The sequence below is a fragment of the Chanos chanos genome, chromosome 1 (assembly GCF_902362185.1).
Source record: "Chanos chanos chromosome 1, fChaCha1.1, whole genome shotgun sequence".
Classification (NCBI taxonomy): domain Eukaryota; kingdom Metazoa; phylum Chordata; class Actinopteri; order Gonorynchiformes; family Chanidae; genus Chanos; species Chanos chanos.
In genome coordinates, this window is record NC_044495.1 from 34,796,871 (window position 1) to 34,819,707 (window position 22,837).

The 22,837-nt window shown below is 37.4% G+C and overlaps 2 protein-coding genes across 2 annotated transcripts; both read right to left on the reverse strand.

Annotated features, from left to right (window-relative positions):
- Positions 1–238: 238 nt before the first annotated feature.
- Positions 239–9,332, reverse strand: slc35b4 (solute carrier family 35 member B4). The gene is made up of 10 exons (XM_030783998.1): positions 9,161–9,332; positions 7,880–7,993; positions 6,511–6,613; positions 6,236–6,285; positions 5,627–5,708; positions 5,288–5,348; positions 3,401–3,510; positions 2,681–2,756; positions 2,355–2,430; positions 239–571 (listed from the first exon to the last, which is right to left on the reverse strand). Exons 1-10 carry the CDS (start codon positions 9,235–9,237, stop codon positions 325–327), a joined length of 996 nt encoding a protein of 331 aa, XP_030639858.1. The 5' UTR covers positions 9,238–9,332; the 3' UTR covers positions 239–324.
- Positions 9,333–10,831: 1,499 nt separating this feature from the next.
- Positions 10,832–12,572, reverse strand: ucmab (upper zone of growth plate and cartilage matrix associated b). Its single transcript, XM_030784713.1, is given in 5 exon segments — positions 10,832–10,929; positions 11,094–11,192; positions 12,063–12,158; positions 12,265–12,333; positions 12,521–12,572. Coding segments are annotated over 5 exon segments (414 nt in total).
- Between the last annotated feature and the right edge of the window lie 10,265 nt (positions 12,573–22,837).

Below are 22,837 nucleotides of genomic sequence, written 5' to 3' on the forward strand. Positions count from 1 at the left end.
TAAATTCAAGGCACTCATTTATTGTCAACATTTTAACTTCCTTTTTCATAAAATAGATTTAGAAAAGCAAGGACAGTTAAGAATGCTTTCATGAACAGCATTGCCTAGCATTTCTGAGTAGAAGCCTTGTCTTCTGTTAACTTCTGCTTTATTTCATAAGTTAGAACAAAATCTGACAGACAAACTAAAATAAGTATATGTAAGAAACAGGCTGTTACTCTACCCAGGGAAACTTTATTTGATGACATACAAACACAAAGTGACAGTTGCACGTACGCACAGACAGACACAGTTGGAGACATATCCCACACATACTGGACTATTTTATTCTTTCTTCTGGTCCCGTTTAACTCCACTGTGAGCAGCTTGGAAATTGGTCCACACTTCCGTGTAGAGGAGTGTTCCTAGAAAGACCACTGCGGTGCCTATCCAGTGCCAGACTGTGAAAGGGTTGTGGAAGTAAAGGATGGAGATGATGAGGCTGAGGAACTTGCGCAGTGTCACCACCAAAGTCACAGTTAGTGAAGCGCACTCAGTGGTCAGAATAAACACACCCCGAATGCACACATATCTGAGAGGTTGAGTTAAGGTGAAAATTTACAACTCCAAAGGCGGTTTATTAATGAAAGCCCAGAGGACATCTAACAATAAATCTGATTTGTCTATTAGAAAAGATTTTCCCAGTTGCTAGACAGACACCAGTGGGCTCTGACCTTATCACACTACATGACTGGAAGTAAATCAAGGCTACAGATACATGGTTTCTGTGTTGTGTTGTGTTGTGTTGTGTTGTGCTGTGTTGTGAATTGGACCTCTCCGATTCATTTGTGAAAATCTGATTGAAAAGCATCCAAAGAAGAACCCAAAAAAGGACCACAGGGCAAGTCAAAGTCTGTATTCCATTAATCTTTTGAATCTCAGAGATTTTGTCCCCAAATTATCTAATAAATAAAATAATCCATATAAACTGTCAATGGCTGTTCCTTACACTTGTTGCACCACTGTCAATTGGTTGAGTTAAACAGATGTGACATTACAGGACTTGTATATTATCTGTTGACAATTTTGAACTGTTTCTCTGCTTATTGATTACGAGTACATATTCTATTAGATAGTGCTATTTGTCTGCATGAATACTTGTGTTCAAACCTTGCCCCCAATAATTTGGCAGGATTCCCACAGTTGTCATTTCATTTCTAATCCAGTATGTAAATATTATACATATTAATTTATTATACATTCATTACATATTCCCATCTTACACTGACTGTCTTTCATAAAAAATAGGCAAGTACATGTAGTGGGATAGTATCCCACTACGCCCATCCTGGGTTTTTAGAAAAACATCACTTGCCCAACTGTTAAACCTTACTTCATGAATTCCATGCCCCTCCACTTTACTGTGACACTGGATACTTGATTTTGTCCACGTCTAACTAAAAACACATGGGGTGGCAAAAGGTGTCAAAGCCCATGGTAAAACTGATACTATGATACCAACTGCTTTATCTCAGCAACAGTTCATGATGCAAAGTTCATCATTTCCTACCTTACTTTCCTTCTAATAAACACCCAGTCTCACAGGCACAGGTGCTTGGGTATGAGAACTGTGGGTGAAGATACCTTGATGATCAGGGAAGTCAATAACATCAGAGCTCAACTACAGTGTGCAGTGTGGAAGGTGTGACAGAGTGGAACATTTCCTGGCACATGTTAAGTCTTATGACACCACATGAGGGATGTCTGAACACCATGACACATTGTAAACACTGTTTCTGATGTTTCTATTAATGCTTTAACAGTTAAGGTTTTGTCACATGGATACTTCCAGAAGGATAATGTGGCATGTCACAAAGCATATACTGTCTAAAGATGGTTCCAGGGGCAATAAGGTGAGTTCAGTTTACTAACGTGGCCTGTACAGTCCCCAGACCTCAACCAAATGGAGCATATTTGGAATGAGATGGAATGGGCTGTTTATAGCCAATGTGTGATACCATCAAATCAGAAAAGACAAATATCATTGTGGAACACCATCTAGAATCTCATATGGCCATACCCTTTGAACACATTTGCTTTGTGTTATATTTACAGTTCTTCAAATGTAGTTTATTATGGCCAGTAGATGGCTTCTATGGGTCCAAGCACCATAAAACCAGATTTGGTAACGTTATTTGAATCAGAGAGATCTGGTCTTGTTGTTTTGAAAAACTGGAGTAATATTCGATATTACTGATTTCATCCTGCGTGAGATCAAATCTTGTTCATTCTTAAGTTCTTAATCTTAAATACCTTTGAAAAACCAGCCCTGGTTATATTTTTTGGTAATTACAGCATGGACTTTATAAGGATACTGGGTAATGACATTCATCAACAAGTAAAACCACATCACTGGAACAGACTGTCTGATGACAGGAATTTCCATAGCACCTTTAAAGAGAAAAAACAATTATCACAAAGGATGAAAATTGTGTCAAAAAACATGAATGAACATTGTGCGAGCATCAGTGTAGTAAACTCATGTCCTGAGCAGCCAGATAATTGCAAATATATCAGCTTCAGACACTAAAGGACAATTAAGAAAGATTATGAAGATTATGATTTGCTGAGGTTACTCATTTACTGCACTATCCCGGCTAGCCTTTGCTATCATGTTTTGACAGGGCGAAATTCTACTTACTACTTTGACTGAAGAGTACAGCATGATTATAGATGTCTGTAGAGAACAACAGGAACCCAGGCAGTGGTAGACAGTGCTGAAAGAAGAAAGGATTTAAAACATGTACATTTTGTTGTGTAAATTCATTCTTTTCCCTTCAGTCTTTTATCAGACATACAGAGTATGATTGTTGTCATTGACAACATATCAACATAAGTTTTAATTTTGCTTGTAGATTGGTTAACAAATGAAAAAAATAATTAACTAAGTCACTGTTGTGAAAAATCACAGAAAACCATACTGGGGGAGGTCCCTCCTCCATAAAACTTTGAAATTTTTAAGCACACCTCATGCACGAGAATAGACTTTCCAATAATGCCAAACTTCAGAAAACAGTGAAAGAAACAAGTTTTAGCTCTATTAAGTCCTTCATTTTTTCGGTTTGACAAGCGATACAATAACTAACTTAACCTCAACAGCAAGCTTGGGTCTGCATATCAGCAATCCACTTACCCACCTATACAGACCACCTAGCTAAAGGTGGCAAATTAGTGAACAAGCTCAGAAAATACTGATCCAAATTCTCCAAACAAATGGCATATCAACCAGTAATAATTAGACAGGATTATTACACATGTTATCAGCCTTCAATGCATACCTTGTTAGAAACACGTGGAATAGTTTCAACTGCACATGATGTATTAAAAATATGAGAGGGCAGACAGAAGCATACGGACTCACATTGTAGAAAAGAGCTTCCTTGGAGTGCTTTCCATACTGCTTGTATAACATCTCTTGGAAAATCCCCATTCTTGCTGACATAAGCAGGGCAAAAGTCAACATGCCAATACCTGTGCCAAGACAGACAAAACCTAGCATTTATATTGAGTTTGTGTGTGAAACATCTACAGTTCTGAATATTCTTCAAACCTGACATTACACAGCAGGTTCAGGTCAATGAGTGAAGGTTAAGTGTTCCAGAGCAGAAATAAAGAGGGGGATGCCGGCAAATACAGCTACCACAAATGAACTCAAGTTATGTTTGGATCAGCTGGCAGCACAGGTCTTTGAGATATCAAATTTCTTTTAGTGAAGTCAAGCACCTAAGGTGCATGAGCACAGTCTATGACCATCCATAGTTGTTATGAAAACTGGCACACTGGTAGGGGACCATGCAAAAATAACATACAATATTTTCAGGATGACTTTGGGAGGCCTATGGGTCTGGCCCTACCATCAGTGACTCTTATTTTAATTAGTAGGAGGCAGTAACGATAATTTCCCCTCCTACCCATATTTTCCCAGGTTACAACCATGCAAGCTCCTTAAGATACTTATACCCCTCTTCCAGCAATGCGTAAAAAACTACACTGGTTACTCACAACTTACTGTTGCTGCACACAGACCTGAGAGCCCTGCAGGTCTAACTACTTCTTCTGAGGCAATTGCAAATATTTGAACTCTTACCTGTATTTCAGCATTGACGTGTTAGTAGAGTTCTAACATTTTTGTCTGTAGTTGGCAAAGTTAACAAAAGGTTCACTCCTCTAGTGCATATGAGCAGATAATTTAATGTGGCTAAGAGGTGATGAATAGAAATGACTTTACTAAGACTGCACTATTATTGGCTAGTTCTTTGCCATGTAATCGATAGGCCTTTTATTATGAAATCTGATGTACATATTTGCCAGTCTACTTTGAGTGTAGATGCGGATGACTCATCTCACCTCTCCACACCCTTGGAACACAGGCAGTGGGGAATACTAATCTGAACCCGTCTGGGCGAGTCTGAACACTTTTCAACAGATTTCTAATGTTGCATATATCCTTGAGTGTCACCATAAAGCTAAAACTGAAAGTAGCATCTCTTGTCATTACATTGCAGCATGACAGTCGGTTTGCATGCGTGCTAATTAACTCCAAGCCCAAATGTAGACAACTGGTGAAGTACACAAACTGTGAACGACAGCTAACGCCCGATTTTCTCAAAACCTGCAGGACACGGTCACATGTTCATAAGACAAAAGGGTAATGTTTTAGATTGTAGACGTAGCAGCACTGTCTCAGATCACAACACCTGTCTTGTTATCATGAAATATGACACATGCTGTTTATTCACCATCAGAAAACGCTTATCTCATGTGCCATTAAGAGACTACCATTAAATTCATTTATGTTTTTTTGGGGGAGTATTTTTCTTCCTTTTAAGGCAGAGCAGGAATGTATGTGTGTCATATTAATATGTCTGATTGCAGCTTAGAATGTTGAAAGACACATTTTTGTTTCATAGCTGAGCATTATAAATTAGATATGGGATATATGGGACTCTCTACAGACACTGAGTACACTCAGCACTGACAATGAAAATGACAAACAGAATTAAGCACTGATTTTTATTACTTTTTTCAAACTGTTTCTCCGTATCAACCCAAAAATGTTCATGATATAAATCTAATTCTGAAGCCATGCATTCTGGATTAATATGTTTTGGAACAAAGTCTTACAGTGAGCAAGTCTGAGTGAGTGAAAAAGGAAAAGCAGTGATGATGTAAAACAGACTCAGAACACACACATACTGTATACAGCCACCCAAACACACAAGTTTCAGATATGTAGAAGCAGACCTACCCAAAAGCCAGTGCAAAAAGGCATGGACTCCTCCCTCCTCTGCAGTCCCATTTATATCATGCTTCAGATGAAATAAATAAAATAAACTCATATTATGACATGCAAATGACATTTCAGAGATTAATGTGTGAGACAGTCTGAGACTCTTACATAGAAATAGGAGATAAAACCACAGAGCACCCTGGCTGCAGAATTTTATTTTTATGTGTGCAGGAATATTGACTGGATTCATACCAATAATGAGATACATTGCTCATCAGTCTGGATATTCTGTTCATGTCAACATGGTGTTTCTTTCAGATGTGTTTTTTCTTTCAAAGACAACGGAGAAAATCTTACCACTTGTTTAGCTGACATAAAGGTGCAAATAAAGATCCCCAGAGATACCAGAGCTATAGACAGGAATTTACTCCTTGAATATCTGCATAGAAGACCATAATGTCCACGATTAACATTTCCTAATAGACAAGGCAAGTTACATACCAGAGGCCTACAGTGACACAGAAACATCTGACAGAAGACTCCCGAGTACCACACACAGTTAAGACACTCTCTCACAGTACAGAGCTGCAGCCTACATCTGGGATTCATGGTTGGAATCAACATCATACCCAGGGGTACTGCAAATGCAATTAGTATTCCCTTGTGTGGGTCTTTTGGCAAAGGTAACTTTGACTGACAAACTAGTAAACAGTGCTCTCCTCCAAGACTGTTACAGCATCGTGTTTTGCGACGTTTCACAGGTATTAGATGAAACATGTGCTAGTATCACTGACCTTGAAGGGGCTGCTTCAATGCTAGGATGAGACTTAAAAGAACTTCATGGGTAACTGACTATTTCAAATTTTGGATAAAATTAGGGAATTAAAAAAAAAGAAAGAAGAAACAAAACAAACAAACAAAAAAACCAAGACTAACGTGCTCCACAAAATCGGTCAGAAGAGTTACCTTTTTTTCAGTATGATAATTCCCAGTACCATGTTAGCAATCAGTGACCCCTACAGAGACAAGAGTTAGTTGCACGATAATTATACAATTAATGAAACATTTTACTAACTCTTCATCTTTCATACAGTTAGGGAACCAGGTAAGCAACCAGAAAGAGAGTGCACTGTTAAATCAGAGGGGACAAATGCAAGAAAAGCATGCCAAAATTAATTATAACACAAGAAGGTGTAAGAGGGTTGATTTCAAATTAGTTTTAGGATTTAAGGCATACTCACCGATCTGAAAATCATGTGGAGTGGCATTGCAATGTTGAAGTTCAGGGCATAATTGTTCATCACACTTACAGTGAAGAACATGGTCACCATGATCACATAGTTACTGTGGAGATTTAAAAAAAGAGAAGTGAAGGAATAGGACATTTAAAAATTGTCTTTTCAGGTCTCAGATTGGTACTGCTTGTTTTTAATATCTGACTATTACAAAAAACAGTATCTTACATAGATCAACAGAAAATGAAAACTAAATAACAAACAGTGAGAATAAGAGAATGGGGAGCTATCTGCACTGATACAATAGTATAAAACAAACATATATCACTAATCAACAAGTAGCCTGTCTAGTATTTTGTGGGACTAAGGGTTCTACTCCTACATCTCATCATGACTCAATGCCACCATCAAAGAACTACTGAACAATCAAGCCATACCCAGAGTAATACAATGTCTGTAGAATTTCAATTCTTTTTGAAGTTCTAGAAACTTGCCTTAAGTATTCAAGCTGTTCAACATCATGGTTCTGTTTGAAGTAAATATTATTTTTAACAAGATTGTAAAGCACACAACTTTTCAATATTCTTTTGAAAAGTTTTCATTCGGTAGCTCTGCATAATCCAATAGTCCAAAAATTAAAACAGTTAAGGATTTTTTTGTTTGTTTGTTTCCAAGTGGGCATCAGAAGTCAGAAATTTCAGGTACACACAGAGGTAGACCATATGGAGCTAAGTGCAAAAGTCCATATTCCACTGTCACAAACGCAGATAGTGGGAATAGAGCTTCTGTTCAATCATTGGCGACTGCCATACTCTCCCATTACAGGGGCAGGAAAGGCAGGATCTTGTTAATTCAACTCAAACTAAATGAAGCCACTGAGCAGAGAAGATTCCATATTAAAGGTCTCCTTCTTACGATCTCAAGCATATATTCATTGCAGTATTAACCCACAAGTTCACAGACATCACCCCTACTGAACAAAAATTCATTTACCCCTGGGCTCCTAATTCCATGGCTAATGGTTTCATGTCAGCTGGGCCACATAGGCTAACTGTCAACAACCTATGCATTCATGAATGGGCAAAAGTAATTGGCTTTCTGCTGCTCTGTTTCTTCTGCTGTATTATGCAACCTTTAAATAATAATAACAACAACAACAACAATAATAATAATAATATTTAATTTATGAATATACATGTGTTATTACATCGAAAATCATTGTACTCTGTGTACTTAAATCTTATTTTGTACTTAATCCTTATTTTGAATGTGACACAGCATAATCATTTTAAAAAATAACATGGGTATTTGACTATACAAGCATTAAAATGCATTCAGCAAAAATCCCCCAAAATAAAAAAAAAACATGCTATACCTTATGGGTATGGCTGGCTTCTTCCTTCCAAAATCTGTTTCAAAGATGAATCCCTCAAGTGCAATAAAGGCAAACTGAGCAAATGTTACAATATTCCCACATCCTGGGTGATCCCTGGAAAACATGCAAAACAGTTAGTCTATCTCTCATAAATTACTTTAGGCAAGTACTCACCATTGGCAGGTTTGAAGGACAATGAGCACACTATTCTAAAACAAAATTACAACCCAGGACCACTATAAAACTCTTATTTTTCTTGCATATCTTAACACTGGGTTCTATAAAACTTGATAAATTACTCCTGACACTCTCTGCATTGCTTGTGCTGTCAAGTTTAAATAACCAAAATGCTATTTTTGGTAACCAAATAGGCATGAGAGAATATGGACATTTTTTCCTTTTCATATCCTACAATCACATCTGGACAGATGAGCAAATATCAGCAAAAAACTTCATGAGGGAGCCCGTGTCCCCTACATGTGGAATGACCCAAATAGAGTTTCTTTGTCAAAGAGCATTTATCGAAATAGGCTAGGTAAGGAGAACAGTGTAACTCTTGAACGCAAGATTCTGAGGTGCACGCTCCAATGTGCTGTTGCTGCACGCATCTTATTACAATATGAGGAGCATAACACAGTGAATAGACTGAAATTATAGTTGATAAAAGTTGCTACTTATCAGTGTTCTCACTGGAATCCTCAATCATTTGTGCGTTTCGAAAATGAATCAACATTAATTTAGTCAACGTGTTGGATGAGCAAACTGACAATAAACTAAGAGGTTTCAATTGAATCGGCTGGGCGGCTGATGTACAATAACACTGACGTCGTTATAAGACTGTGCTTCCCTCCTATCAGATGAATGACTCGACGGACCTTCCTGAACGTAAACGTAACCAAACCGTATTTTAGCGAAGCAGCGAGTGGGGCTGCTTGCTAAAACAACATACTGTGTGGAAAGGGAGGGAATGAAGCAAATTATATTCATACACACACGAATGCAGATGCTCTGTTGAATCAGACAAATATTGAGCCGAGTGAGAGGACTCAGCGGAAAGTTTTGCACAAAATCAGAGAACGACCCAAATAAACTGCTAAAAAGCATCAACGGCACCAGTCTGAATCGGGTCAGTTACGAAAGATCAGATGCATGTCCGGTGTACTGTAATCACAGTCAGGTCAGTCATTGGTGAACCATATTCGTGAAATGCACAAACGCACCAGTGTCTGTTACTGGTACAAAATTGGACAGAAAGCATATTAAACTTGTGACAGTACTCACCTCACTAAAAGTTCCAAAAATATGACGTTGCTACAGCATCCAATAAAAACTAAAGCGATTGCAAAAACTGTATTCATTTTCACAAACGAGTCGCTAACTGTAAACAACCTTATTTTCACGGCATTTGTCAAACAGCAATCTTGTTAACTATACATAAACACTGAAAGGAACATCCACGGCTAACTTTGTGAAACTAGCCCTGAAGACGGATTAACTTCCGGCCCAAGGTCACTTCCCATATTTCAAAATAAAGGTCTAGAGACTCGGGAAGGGTATGTTCACTGCAATCATGCCTGCGTAGGCTCCGGCCTGTATGGGTTTTGCTTAACAGTCGCGAAATCTTTTGAAAATTACTTACTTGCGTGTTTCGATAGCTTCAGGGGATAATAACGCATTGGCTAAACTTGAACTTAATAGCCATATGTGCACAAAGTGTCCAAATACCGTGGCAGTGATGTGTGTGGATCTGGGTTCCAGTGAGCCAGCGTAGGGTATTTCCATGTGTCTACCTTTACATTCAGGTTACAAACAAAAGAAAATTAAATTTATGAAAACATTATAAAAATTAATTAAGGGTAGCTAAGAAAAATTTGATTTTTTTAGCTTAAATTTACAACAGTCTTTTGTGCTTGCTTTCAGTAGACACTGTTCACCTCATGGGTGTGGCATATTTAGAAGTGAACCCTGTGGGCTTATGCAGAATAGTTCCCAAGACAACCAGCATAAGTGAAGTATAGAGAAGTATATTTTTACACACTGTACTGACTGTCTTATTGGTTGGCAGAGCTACAGCGAGCGTGTCATTCATTTTTCTGGTCCAAGTCATCACAGGCTGCAATTCGAACAAACCATTAGATAACTGACTTTTAAATTCATTTGTAATCTCTTGTGCACCAACTTAAATATGACCACCATTAAACATGTTTATTGACATAAATGAAATACCATTCATTTAGAGTGTGAGCACCTTTTGCAGCAGTTTCCCAAATATGTAACAAATCTCAAAACAAACTCTGTGCTATATTGACCCAAGGTGCCCTCATTCCAACTCTTTGAATTTAGCAGTTGGGTGATGGTTCTTTCATTCAGAAAACAAGAACCATGGACACCGCAGAGAGAGTTTTTCTTGCAAATTTCTAAGTTGGTCATAATTTGTTTTTGATTTAAACTGTATCCCAGGTTCATGCATTTTCTTTGAATTATCTGTATTTTTCATGCATTTACCATACAAGATTGCATCATTGTTCTGCAATATCCAGGAGAAATCTTGAACATTTTCAGCTAGCAACTGCATAAAGTGCACTGTGTTCATGAAATTTAACACCACTGTCACAGACAGATCAGTCATAAAAGAAGCTGCAAGATACATTTTGCTGCAGTTTAATAAAGATTCTTTTTTTTTTTTTTTTTTTTTTTTAGCATTACTCATAACTCATAGTTTTCAGATGAATATGCTTGTAAAGGTGTAAAACAGTGTTGTAACTACAATGTAAATATTTTTATGATTTTTATTTATTTATTTTTTTTGGTATATTTTTTCTGTGATTCATTTTTATATTTTTTTAACAATTTTATGTTTGTAATGAACAAATCCTTAAAATGCGATCATGTAAAGCCACATGTAAAATCACATCATAGTGACCCAAGAACATCACCCAAAAACAAGCCAACTCAGTTTGTATGGCGGTTGTATTATTGAGCAGGATCAAGGCCATCATAGTGGAACTCTCGCCACTGCTCTGTACTCGCACGCGTCCTCTCATCTTGTTCTGAGAGTCATGAAGAAGAGATGGGTTTTGACTTGATGTAAATCAAAATGCAGTAATTTCACTTGTGATTTACAATGGGATGTGTATGATAATGAAGATAAGTGAATAAGAAATAAAACTTTGACTCTCTTTGGTTTACATGTTTGAAGGCAGAGTAAGCTCACCATCATTCTCCTCTTCTGCATAGCTCTCAAATTCATTTAACTTTTCCTCATGGTAATCCCTTTTTCGCTTGTCTGCGGCCAGCCTCTGTCTTTGCTCAGCTGTGAATGTGGGAAAGATGAAATTTTAAAAATTAACAAAATAATTTTATAATGAAACTCTCTGTTAAATATAGCAATGTGACATCATGCTACTGAACAAACAGAATAACTCTGATACAGATACGTGTACACACACCCACACACACAGGCACACACACTGACAGTTCGAAGTTATGTGTGATTTTGATAGTTATATTGTACTGTATATTATTATTCTTGCCCATTTTTGTAAAGCCTACACACTTCTCTTTATACTTAATACTCAATAAGATACAATCTATTCTTTTCCTGGATGAATTTTGAGAGTTGTGTAGTGTTTCAAATTACTGGGCACACTGATGTTGACTTATGTATCAAAAAACATGGCTATAAAATGTTGATAAGAGATGGGCTCTCCATGTTACCCTGTGGCTCCTGCTCATAACCACATGTGCTTTCTGCTGCAGTGCTCAGCAGTTAATACTCCCTTCTCTGGTGAGTACATTCACCACACATGACAAGCTAGCCATCTAATCATATCAGATCCATTCTGTCACATCACACAGTTTACATAACAGTTTGAATCCCATATCAACATTAGTGACTAATTAATAGCTTTTCTTCCATTTAAGTGCATGAAATGTCGTCATGTTGTATTACATTATTTGAAAAAAGGAGTAAAATTTAAGATCTAATGTACAAAGGTCCAGTCCACAAAATTGTAAGGTCACAATTGTATCCACTTAAGGGCTGTATCTGTAACTCCTGCTGTTAAAAAAAAGGATATTGGTGTAAATGCACAGTAGTTCTATAAAAAAGGGTGAGACCCTTTTTTAAGTAAATCAACAAGTAAGCCATGAAGAATAAAGTAATGAACATAAAGAGCCTTACCATCAAGTTCATCTTGCGACTTCACAGACCTCCTGCCACGTCGTTTAAAAAAGTTGGAGGCATCAGCCTCTGGCATGAACAAGCCCATCGACACACCTTAGGAAAATGTTGAAAGAAAGTTCAAGAGAAACCAAACAAATGTCCTAAAAAAAAAGATTTTTAAAGCTTGTTAAAATGCAGAGGAAAACAGCTTTGCAGTCACCTGGAGGATTTGCCGCTTTAGTGTCCATGTGAGTATCGGGAGCAGCTGCACCGTCAGCCCCATGGGACACTGTAGCAGATGAGAAAGGATATGGCAATTTCAATCTTTATCAGTTCCACTTATAACTGGTAGATCTTTTCTCATCTATTTTTGTGGCTGTCAGGATCCAAATGTTATGCTTCCTATAAACTGGTGGAGCTGAGATGCCCTGTGGAAATGCTGTCCCCAGTCACTTCATGTATTGCATCATACTCACAGGCAAAGAGCACAGCAAAAAGGGTGAGGAGGGCAGGTTGCATCCAGGACATTTTGAGAATGGTGTCCAGGCTGCAAAAGGATCAGGAACAAAGGTAAATGCTAAAATATGAGTCTTCGAATGGGGAGGAGCTTGTAGCTGAGACTAGTTGCTGGAATTTAGAGGGCCTATGTGGTTAGTTGGACTGTTGACAGGTAGAGAAAATGGGAGCCATCACAAATGTGAACTGTGTTTGCTGTTCATAAGTCTCTTTTTTCATATTCATGACTTTAGGATCATGAGTTTAACAATAATAATAAAGTCACTATTTACACACTATATAGAATGCTGACTGCCAAATATGAGTTGATATTTGAGCTGAGATTTCACTTTGTTTTGCATAAAATGGGACTTATGAACACCTTTGCAGGCACTTCACAAGTCCATTACAAGGCCTGCCCCTAATTCCAATCCTTCACCAGTGTTTTAAAGCTCCCAGTTTCAAATTTACAATTATTTTGCTGTACTCTAATATTTCCCTCACATTGTTTTTCTGTGAAAGACCCAAATCCATTCAGAGAAATCTCCACTGGATAGGTATGGGTGGAATTTCATAAGCAAGGACACACTACCACTCCAAGCTTGCTCAGGTGTAATGCTTACAGTACCTGGCCCTTCTAACAGAGTGTTGTTCTGCATACATGCCTTTTTTTAATCCCTTTCTCAACTAATTTGGAATGGTCAATTACCTATATTATCATGAATCCCCACCATGGTATAGCCTGTGTGGCAATCCACTGAGGACAAGAGCCAAGCCTCCTTTGATACATGTGGGAAGTGCACCACTGTCTGTTGTTACCTGCCAGTTTACAAGCGTCAACATAGAGTGTGTAAAGCCCTTTGTTTCTTGCCTGGATTCTGCGGTAAATGTGCCAGATTCACCCTGACACCAGGAATCGCCGAAGTGCAACATACCATGTCTGACTGACCCTTGCAAAACACAGTCATTTGTATTCTTTGCAACACTGAAAGAGAGTTAACTGAACTGAACTGAAGATGGATGGAGAAACTTTTCTTGGATGAAAAGACCTGGCTATTTAACTGTGGCTCTTTATGATTTTAAATTTTGTCGTGCCAAACTCGGCAAACCTTTCGTGTATTGACAGCTGACTAAGATCAGCACAGTGTTGCATCATTTGGGAGTGCACATGGCCATGGACATATGGGAATAGAAACTTGAGGACTCACTCCTTCTTTGTGGCACAGATGGAGAGGCACAAGAGAGAGGTACATATGCATTGCACACACCCTTTCAGAGAGCTTCTATGCAAGAGAGGCTCATATGTGAAGTTAGTGGTACCAAAATTTCTTGATCCTCATCTAACGAGAAATCATAATAGTAGGCTTCACACGTTAGCGAATCAAAAGACAAAGTGTAAAACCGATAGAAGAGTAAAAGGAGAAAATGCACAGAGAGACCCAAGAGATGGGAGCACAGTACACAAAGTGGTGTAGCAAGAGGGAGAATAAGTGACTTAACAAGCAACAAGTTCTCATGGAATTTAAATTTTAAACAGAGTTAAGCTGGAAGTGTTAGCCTGGACCGACTGCCCGCAACTTCAGCTTTCGTTTGAGATAGATGACAAGTTACCTAAAAAAGCTTTTAAAGCTTCCACAAGCACCACCAAAATGGACTTGGCAGAATCTAAACCTTTAGGGAAAACGAAGAAATGAAAACTATTCCAAAAGAAAGGGTTTTTTTTCTTTCTTTTTTTTTGAAAGTACTATAATATCGCATTATAGCAACCCACTTATGACTGCACATAGCAAACTGCATAACTATTCAGTGACTTAAAGGGAAAGTGATTTGGTCCAAATGCTGCCAGACAAGGTATGTGAGTGCTTGCTAAAAATAAATCCACCATCACTTCTGTTCTGTCTGGCTGCACTGCGTTTGCATAGGGGGAAGGTGAGATGGAAAAGCTCAAGAGGCTTAGCAACAGCTTGCAGCTGGAGATAATACGACAATGCTCATACCATAGAACAATATTTATTATATATAACGTAAGTATTTTTGTCTCGCATTCACCTACTTGATTTAACACATATTTAGTGTAAGTACCCATGAATAAAGTTTATTTAATGTAAGATTCACCTGAAGTTTGCCCACTTAAACAGGTATTCGCATTATTAGTTAGATGTGGGATGCACCAAAACAGTCACTGATTCCATGACTGTGTGTTTTCATTACATATATAAAACATAAAAGTTATATTTAGTAAATCTGAGAGACAACAACCAGTGCAACTGTGTGGTATGGGAGTCATTAAGATTAAAAAAAAAAAAAAAAAGAGCACAACAAGGTGCCTGAATCCCAACCTTCTATTTGCCTCCACTGCCTCCACTGTCTGGATCTTTCTTTTTGTCAACACAAGCAGAAGCTCTCTAAAATTGGCAGCATAGAATTGGTAAGGAGTTTTGATTGAATTTTACAATACTGAATGCAGTGACATTTAAATTGAAATTTTTTTTAGCAAACATATTCATTCTTGCACATTTGCCATGTAACACTGAGTTCTTTTAAATATTGTTTAAAGAAGTTTATTTTATAACAGTTAGTTCCAGTCGAGTACATTGATTGAAGAGGAGCATTCCAGAGAGTGCTGACATTTTACTATTATGTATCACTTTACAGATGTTCCAATGCAATTGTTGATCACACCAGCACAAACTTAATTCGCATTTACCGATAAAGTTTCTGTGTATGATAAATAAGAACCTAGCTAGCCTGCAGTTAGGTATGATAAACAATAGCTAGATAGCAAGCTGTCTGTATATCTAGCCCATCCATGTATGACAAAAAGTAGCTCGCTAGCCTGTAGTGGGCTATGATTGACAGTGGCTTGCTGGCCTACCGCATAACTAGCCTTTACATGTATGATAAAAAAGTAGCTGGTGAGCCAGCTGTCGAGTATGAAAGAAAGTAGCTAGCTAGCCTTTTCGTGTATGATAAAAAGCAGGGAGCTAGCTAACTAATCTGCAGTCAAGAAACTGCTGATGTGTTGCTTGACAACACATGTAAATGCAATCCTGAAGGAACTATTTTTTGCTGGCAGAGCCAAATAAACGCTAAACACATAATTTGTTGTCTCAAATTATCATTGCTTGATAAACCGCCTTGTTTGCGGAACTGTTGTATAAAAGCAATATCACACTCAAAGCCTGTGGCCTTGGGCCTATGACCGAATCACAGCCTTGCTGATATACAGTATAACAGCACAACCTCAACTGTGACATTCCTTACATAAATTTTGTTTTGATAAGGGAACCCTATCTCCTCCATGTATTCCACTCTTAGTCTTTTACTTTCAGAGTAGTGATGTGTCGTTCGTGGGCGATTCGTTCAATTTGAACTAATCTTTTGTATGACTCGGGAGTAACAAGTTGTCTAAGTGATAGATTTGTTCATTTTTTCCCTAAGCTAATACTATTATTACTGGTGAGGAGAGCTTGTAAGTCCACGATCTGTACCCGGAAACACGATCCGTTCTGCACATATGTGTACTGACCTAATTGGAAACACAACTTATTCCTGCACGATTTGTACCACGCATGTGTGAATGTTTTACGGCGGTGAGCATGTACACTTGACGTATGGCAGGCAGAGAGTTCTGCTCTGCACATGCGCGTAACTACTTAATTGCATAAAAACTAATTTATTCCTGCACGATTTGTACCACGCATGTGTGAACATTTTAACCGGAAACAACTGGCAGTCCCCAACGAGAGTCCGTTTAAAGATATTATGACATAGATATGGGAATGTTTCTATATTTATGTGTTATAGAGCGAGCAAGTGACAGTCATCATTTTTTATGCTGCGGATTAGCATTTTTGCAAGTTCCGGTTTGTTAAAAAATCCCTATGAGTAATGGGATTTTGGAAAATCGAGAAAATAACGCCCATGAAAATAACACCTGATTGACCCGCATTCAATTTTGTTCAATAAAATGCATGTGTAGATGGTCTCCGTAAAGACTTAAACTCATTATATCTCTAAAATATGTCTGTTGCCACCCCTCTGCTAACAGTGAAAAATAACAAGACTACATAGCAAGCCACCTAGCCAATGTGTCATCAATTTCACAAGGTGAGCAGAAGCTAACCATGCTAGATTTAGGAGCTAGCTTTACCATTTGGGGATCACAAGTGTTATCACAACAACCATGCAGTTGACTTAAGTAAACATCGATTACCTAAAGATTTTTTTCTTCATACATTATCAAAGACAAATGTGACCATACACCAAAACAGAGCTTAAACGATATACATTTATTGACACACACAACAGTTCACCTAATTACACCATATCCCATGATTAAAGCAAAGCGATGTAAAAAAAATCACACATGCGTTGAACAGATCGGACCACAGATATGGATACATGTATCCATATCTGTGGATTGGACAGTGTCATTAAAGAGATCGTCGTAAATTCTGAGCATGCGCTGACTTTGGCGCACGTGCAGAACGGATCATGCTTCTGGGTATGGATCGTGGACTTAAAGAGCTATCAGACGTTAGCTTGATAGCTGACGTTAGTTATGTAGCTATTGAATGGATGTTAAATTTGCCTTTCTGTTGGAACGAGCTCATACACTACACGTCTTCAATGACTAGGTAGGCTAAAATGAATAGCTATCATAGAACAATCATTTTTTATTGATAGGCACAGCGCTCTCATACGGGCAAATTAAGTAATCAGTCATTTCAACTGAATAACTTGGTAGGCTGTGGTTCAAAAGCTTACTTAAGAGCTCAACAAAGTGAACTTGTGCATATACTTTACCAGGTCAAGCAAACCATGTTGCTCATAGTGTTTGAGAACCATCTTTCTGTCATCACTCAGAAGTCAGCTACAGTTCCACACTAGTTCCAATGAACGAAATGAACAACTGACTAGAAAAAGGATTCGTTCGTTTTACTTAACGAGATTCAAAGATCTGAGTCAGTAAAAAGATCTGAATTTCCCATCACTATTACAGAGGCTCCATTTTTATTGACAAGGTCTTTCTGGGTTATTAGCTGAGTCAGAGGCTACTCAAGCACTCTCATTTTATTGCTTGTTTTTCAAAGCTTAGCATCTAATATATTACTATATGAGAGAAATTTTCAGTCCATTATTTTTCCCTAGAAACTAAAGTATAAATGTGTAATTCATTAAATGATTATCTCTGTCATCATGTTCTCTACTTTATTAATATATCATTCTTTTGTTGAGTTTTGGTGTCTAAAAGACACAAATGGTAGGGAGACTGTGTTGCAGTGTAGAGAATTTTTGTCAATAAGATTCTTCATCATCCATTTTTGTCATAAATGTTAGATTGATAATATATAAGAAAACCAATAAAGTAGTTTTATTTTGGTCATTAGTCAGTGTTTTTTAAAAATGCTCATTTAATGTACCACCAACCTCTTTCAAAGTTTTTTAGTCCGTTTTCCAGCCAGCATGCAAAATAAAACAAACTGACTATCAGGACTGAGTAGTGTGATTCTTTGTGTATGCAGTTAGACAGAAATGTGATCCTGAGTCTGGAAATCTGAACAGCAGTATTCAAATATTTACATTTTTTACAGAAGTAATGGATCACTGACCTTTTTTTCTCCAGGCATGTCATGTGCAATCATGAATGAAGACTCATACTGACACATTTGCAGGTCAAGTCTCATGCCGAAGTTTGCTCTACCTTAGACACACATGAGCTAACTCTCTCACTTTTTAAGATGAGAGAGTGAGATGACTACACTTTTCAGAAGACTGTAATTACTTTTCTGATGTGTGGTTATTGGTCCTTTTGGCGCATGTTCTTTTTTCTGTCTCATAGTATCATGTGCACCAAGAAAAAGAACACATGTAAGACTTGGATGTTCAAAACATGTACTTTGTTTTTGCACCATACAACTTACTTGTGACTGTGAAAGTTTGTATCAGAACCAGTTGTATGTTCATGAGTAACGCAAATGACCATCATCTCTGGAACCACCAGTGGCTTGGAAAGTTACACGCAAGTATTTGTTTCCATTGTTCTATTGCCATACTCTAAAAGGCTCTCCTACTATCGGAGAGTGCATTATATGTATCAGCTGTACAGGGTCAATCTCAACACCACTTCAACAATTGTTGTCTTCTCAGGAAAATTGCTAAAAAAAAGTTGTAAAACGAATCTTGATGAAGTGTAGTTAACTCATATATGTTAATAGCTGTGCATGACTCCTGTGTTCCTCGTTTTGCATTTGCCAGTTATGAGCAAGTGAGTTTATGCCAGGCAGTTACCTCACTATCTGTAATATTTATTAATAAGTGCAATAATGTTCTTTACCAGAAGAGAGCAGTGCACTCAAAGCATGGATGCAACTGTGCACAGAGCAGCTGCAAGGATTTATACAACGATTAAATCAATATTATTCTTCAGATCATCTAGAATACAGCATCATGTTCATTTCAGTATGTTATTGAGTTACACTGTGTTAACAACACAGTCCTCTGTTTTAGGATGCTGGTATTTTCAAGTGCTCACTCAACAGGCTTTGCGAAATAGATTGTTACTCTATGAAATATTTGGTATCATTTTGTATCTCAGCTGCTATGACACTATATTCAAAATTGTTGGATCATGTAAAACATTTGAATCATATCTATTGGACCTCCCATTATAATTTTTTAAAGTAGTTCACACAACAAACAGAACAAACAATGCATGATGCATTGCCAGGCAAACAGAGCAATCAACATAAATGTTTCAAAACTACAATCTCAACTGAAATATGAAAAAAACATGGAGGCGTCATTAAGTGTCTTGATCACTCAGTGAAGCTGGACACAAAAAGCACATAATGCATATTTTAGACTTGACCCACTGATATAAACACAAACACATAGAAGTCATGCTACAGTCTCCTTTCTTGAGTCCTGAATGGTAAAAGGTTTTGATCGATACACATTAAGCTGGGAGAAGGCACAGCACTATAATGAAGTAGTATAAAAAGGTTTGCTGATATTAAATTGATGACTGATTGGTGTGAGTTGTAGTGAGTTGTAGTTGTTGTTTTTTTTCATGTGCAGTTGATTTAATGTATAACTTTAGATATTCCTGTTGTAGGACCCCATACAGAACTGTGTTCACCATTGTCTTTTTCAGATGAGACAAAATTAATATTATTATGACTAATGATAATCATAATAGGAAAAAAGAGGAGGACCAGGGAGAAAAATAAGAAGAAGAGGAAGAAGAAGAAGAAGATAATGATCATGATAAAAATGACATTATCCTTGAGTGTTGAATGTCAGTTGCCACTGTCATGAATCCTCCTTGTCTGTCTGTTGGCTTAAACTCACCATAATCGGTTTGAAAATACCACAGACAAACACATTGTTTAAAAGGTGTGTTATAATGGAAATTAGATTATTTTTACATATTATCACTTGTTGCAACTACACCGCTACAGGGGAACAATTTGCACAAACATTTTATTTTATCTGTGTAGGCAAATTAGTGGCTAACACTGGTGCTACTATTGTACCAGGCCTTTTGTCCTCTGAGGAGTAGCATATTTATATTGATGATCAGTTTGGTGTATGTTATTAAATCCTGTGTAATACTGATATGGATCATCCATCAGATGTTCATCTGAGTCACATCTGAGCAATTCAGATACCCTGCTATGCTTAACACTGTTGTGGGCATGCAACATGCATTTCAGCTTGTGAGTAACTTCCATATTGACATGTTTTCTGACAAGTATTCTCAGTGTTAGAGTGGATATATGTTTATGTCACATTATTAAGGAGTTTACCTCTGAATGTCGACAAAAGGTGCACAGGATTCACTTTTAAGATGCATATTGTCGCTCATAATAAAAACAGACTTAATGTGACATCACTCATGTAAAGATAAATCTAAACTTGTATCCCTTCCTCCTTTTTACATGTCTAAGGGCTTATACATGGCTTTCTTTCACTGTATTCTGCTTAGCTGCTTGTGGATTAGTATGTCTTAAACTGTTATTTCTATTGCTTTGTAAATCATCCATTATGTAAAGTGAAGGTAAAACATTTGCAAGTTCTGAATGTGCAAAATCTCTTTCTTTGTAATATGGTTTCTTCTGTACCCATTGTAAAGTTTTGTTGTTGTTGTTGTTTTTGGTTTTTCAGATTTTACTTCAGCTGTTAAATTTGTAGGAACTAATCACTTCTAAAATAATTATAACTGAAATAGTTATGGGTATTTAAGTGTTTCGCAAAAGGTTTCACAGAAAGGTAAACATTATGCCAACTCCTTACCTCTCCATACAGCTCTGGATACCAGTAAATGAGAATAAAAACTCTTATGTTAAGGCAATTACTCTATTTTAAATATCTCCCAGTACTTTGAAAAATACCCTTCCATGGAAAAATGTCTCAGCACTGTCTGTTAAAGGGGAAAAGGTCAATAGTCTTAGACTTACAGAAGTATTCGGATAATTGAGTCAAGACAACAAACCTTGAGAGGGAGGAGTCTGTTGTGTAGTGTTTTTATTCTGTGTGGGTTTGCTTAGACAGAAAAAAAGCTTGTGCTTGTACTCCAGTCACATCACATTTCAGCGGGAAACACTGGTGATGTAATCTATCTGGTATGTGGGCACTTTGTACGAGAGCAGCTGATGAGTAATGAGCGAGATATGCTCTGAAAACAATACATGTTCCTAAGGTATGAGCGGAGCTGGTTTCCTTACTCTGGTACTGGTAGATTATATCTCTCTCACTGAAGGTTTTTCAGGCACATAGCTTCACAGCAGAAGCATGTAATAGCATGTATTCACTAGCTGTGCTGTATGGACCACACTGATGTTGTTTTACATATTTTTTAGGGGGACAAACACTAAACGTGAAGCCCATTATTGTTGTTGTTGATAGCATTCAGTGACTACCTGGAACTATAGTTTTTGTGATTATTACGCTCCAAACAGTGAGGTTGCTGGTTGCTGGCAGTCTGGGATAGTTCGTAAACACGCTATGTGGCTTCTCATAAAAATCGGCACACCCGTAGTCATGTTAAAGTCACATTACACAGTGACTTTGGTGTCCATTGGACCAACTCTCCACCAGTTCAGAATTACATTCAGACAAATGGCAATGCAAACTAATATGTAAGTGCATTGTAAGAGTTTCAGATTAAATAGGCAGATCTATGGGGCCATGATGACATTTGTAGCAAACGCATTGGAAACCCATTGCAAACTGACCATACTCTACCAATCAAACATATGCATGAAAATTTCTTATGTTAAACCATGTGACTGCTCACCTCATGAACCACCTTACAATCAATAGTCAATCTGCTGAATCTCTTCATCAGTTTGGTAGACAGCGTTTTCTGGTATAAACCTCTGGCCTCTGCTTTGAAGTTATATATCATGCAGATCCCCAGACAATCTTTCCTAATACATTCTGTACATGTATGGCTGCTTTCTATCTTTTGTGCATTTTGTACAAAGTCCCTAGTGTTCATTTTAAAACATCTCCTCTGAGACGTCTGTTGATATGCAGCTTAGGCTATATTGGGTCTGGGAGTCTTTTTTACTTGTTTACCATTGGAGACAATATGGTTTTACAATTTCCTGAATTTTCACTCATATGTCATGTACATTTAAAAAGAAACATCTTGAGTGGCCGGAAGACCACTCTCAGCACCATCTCTAAAAATCAGTTGAGTGTTTTTAAAAACTAAAACACTTGGCACCAGAGAGCAAAATGTTCTTAGTCAAAAGGTTATATTGATTATACATAATAATTTTGGAATGTTTCAAAAGACAACTCAACAAACATTGTGTTTTAGAGGACAGTGGCAAATTGCTACTTATTAAAATGACTAAAACAAAAATTTCAAAATTTGAAATGACCATATTTTTATTTGCCAAATTCATGGCATAAACTGGCATAAACCCATTCACTCTTCAATTGTTTTTTTCACAATGAGAGCTAGCACCATATCTAGATCATCTTTAGGCATATCTTTTTCTGAAATAGAAAGTGTCTGTGTAAAACTGTGGCTGAAAAGTGTTGTCATTGATTTTTTTTTTAAGGAGAATTCAGGTCAGAGTCAATGCTGCAATGATTGTTCTCTCGGATACTAAGACAAAAGATCCATTGCTACAAAGTCAAACAGAGCATTTGCTGTTTCACGTCACTTGCTGGGCTTCTTCCTATCCCCATGTCAAATACGTACTTTGTAAAAAGAAGTTAAAACACAGACGTGTTTGCAGATTGCCCTTTTTTTTACTTGTTTTTGTATATCAGTA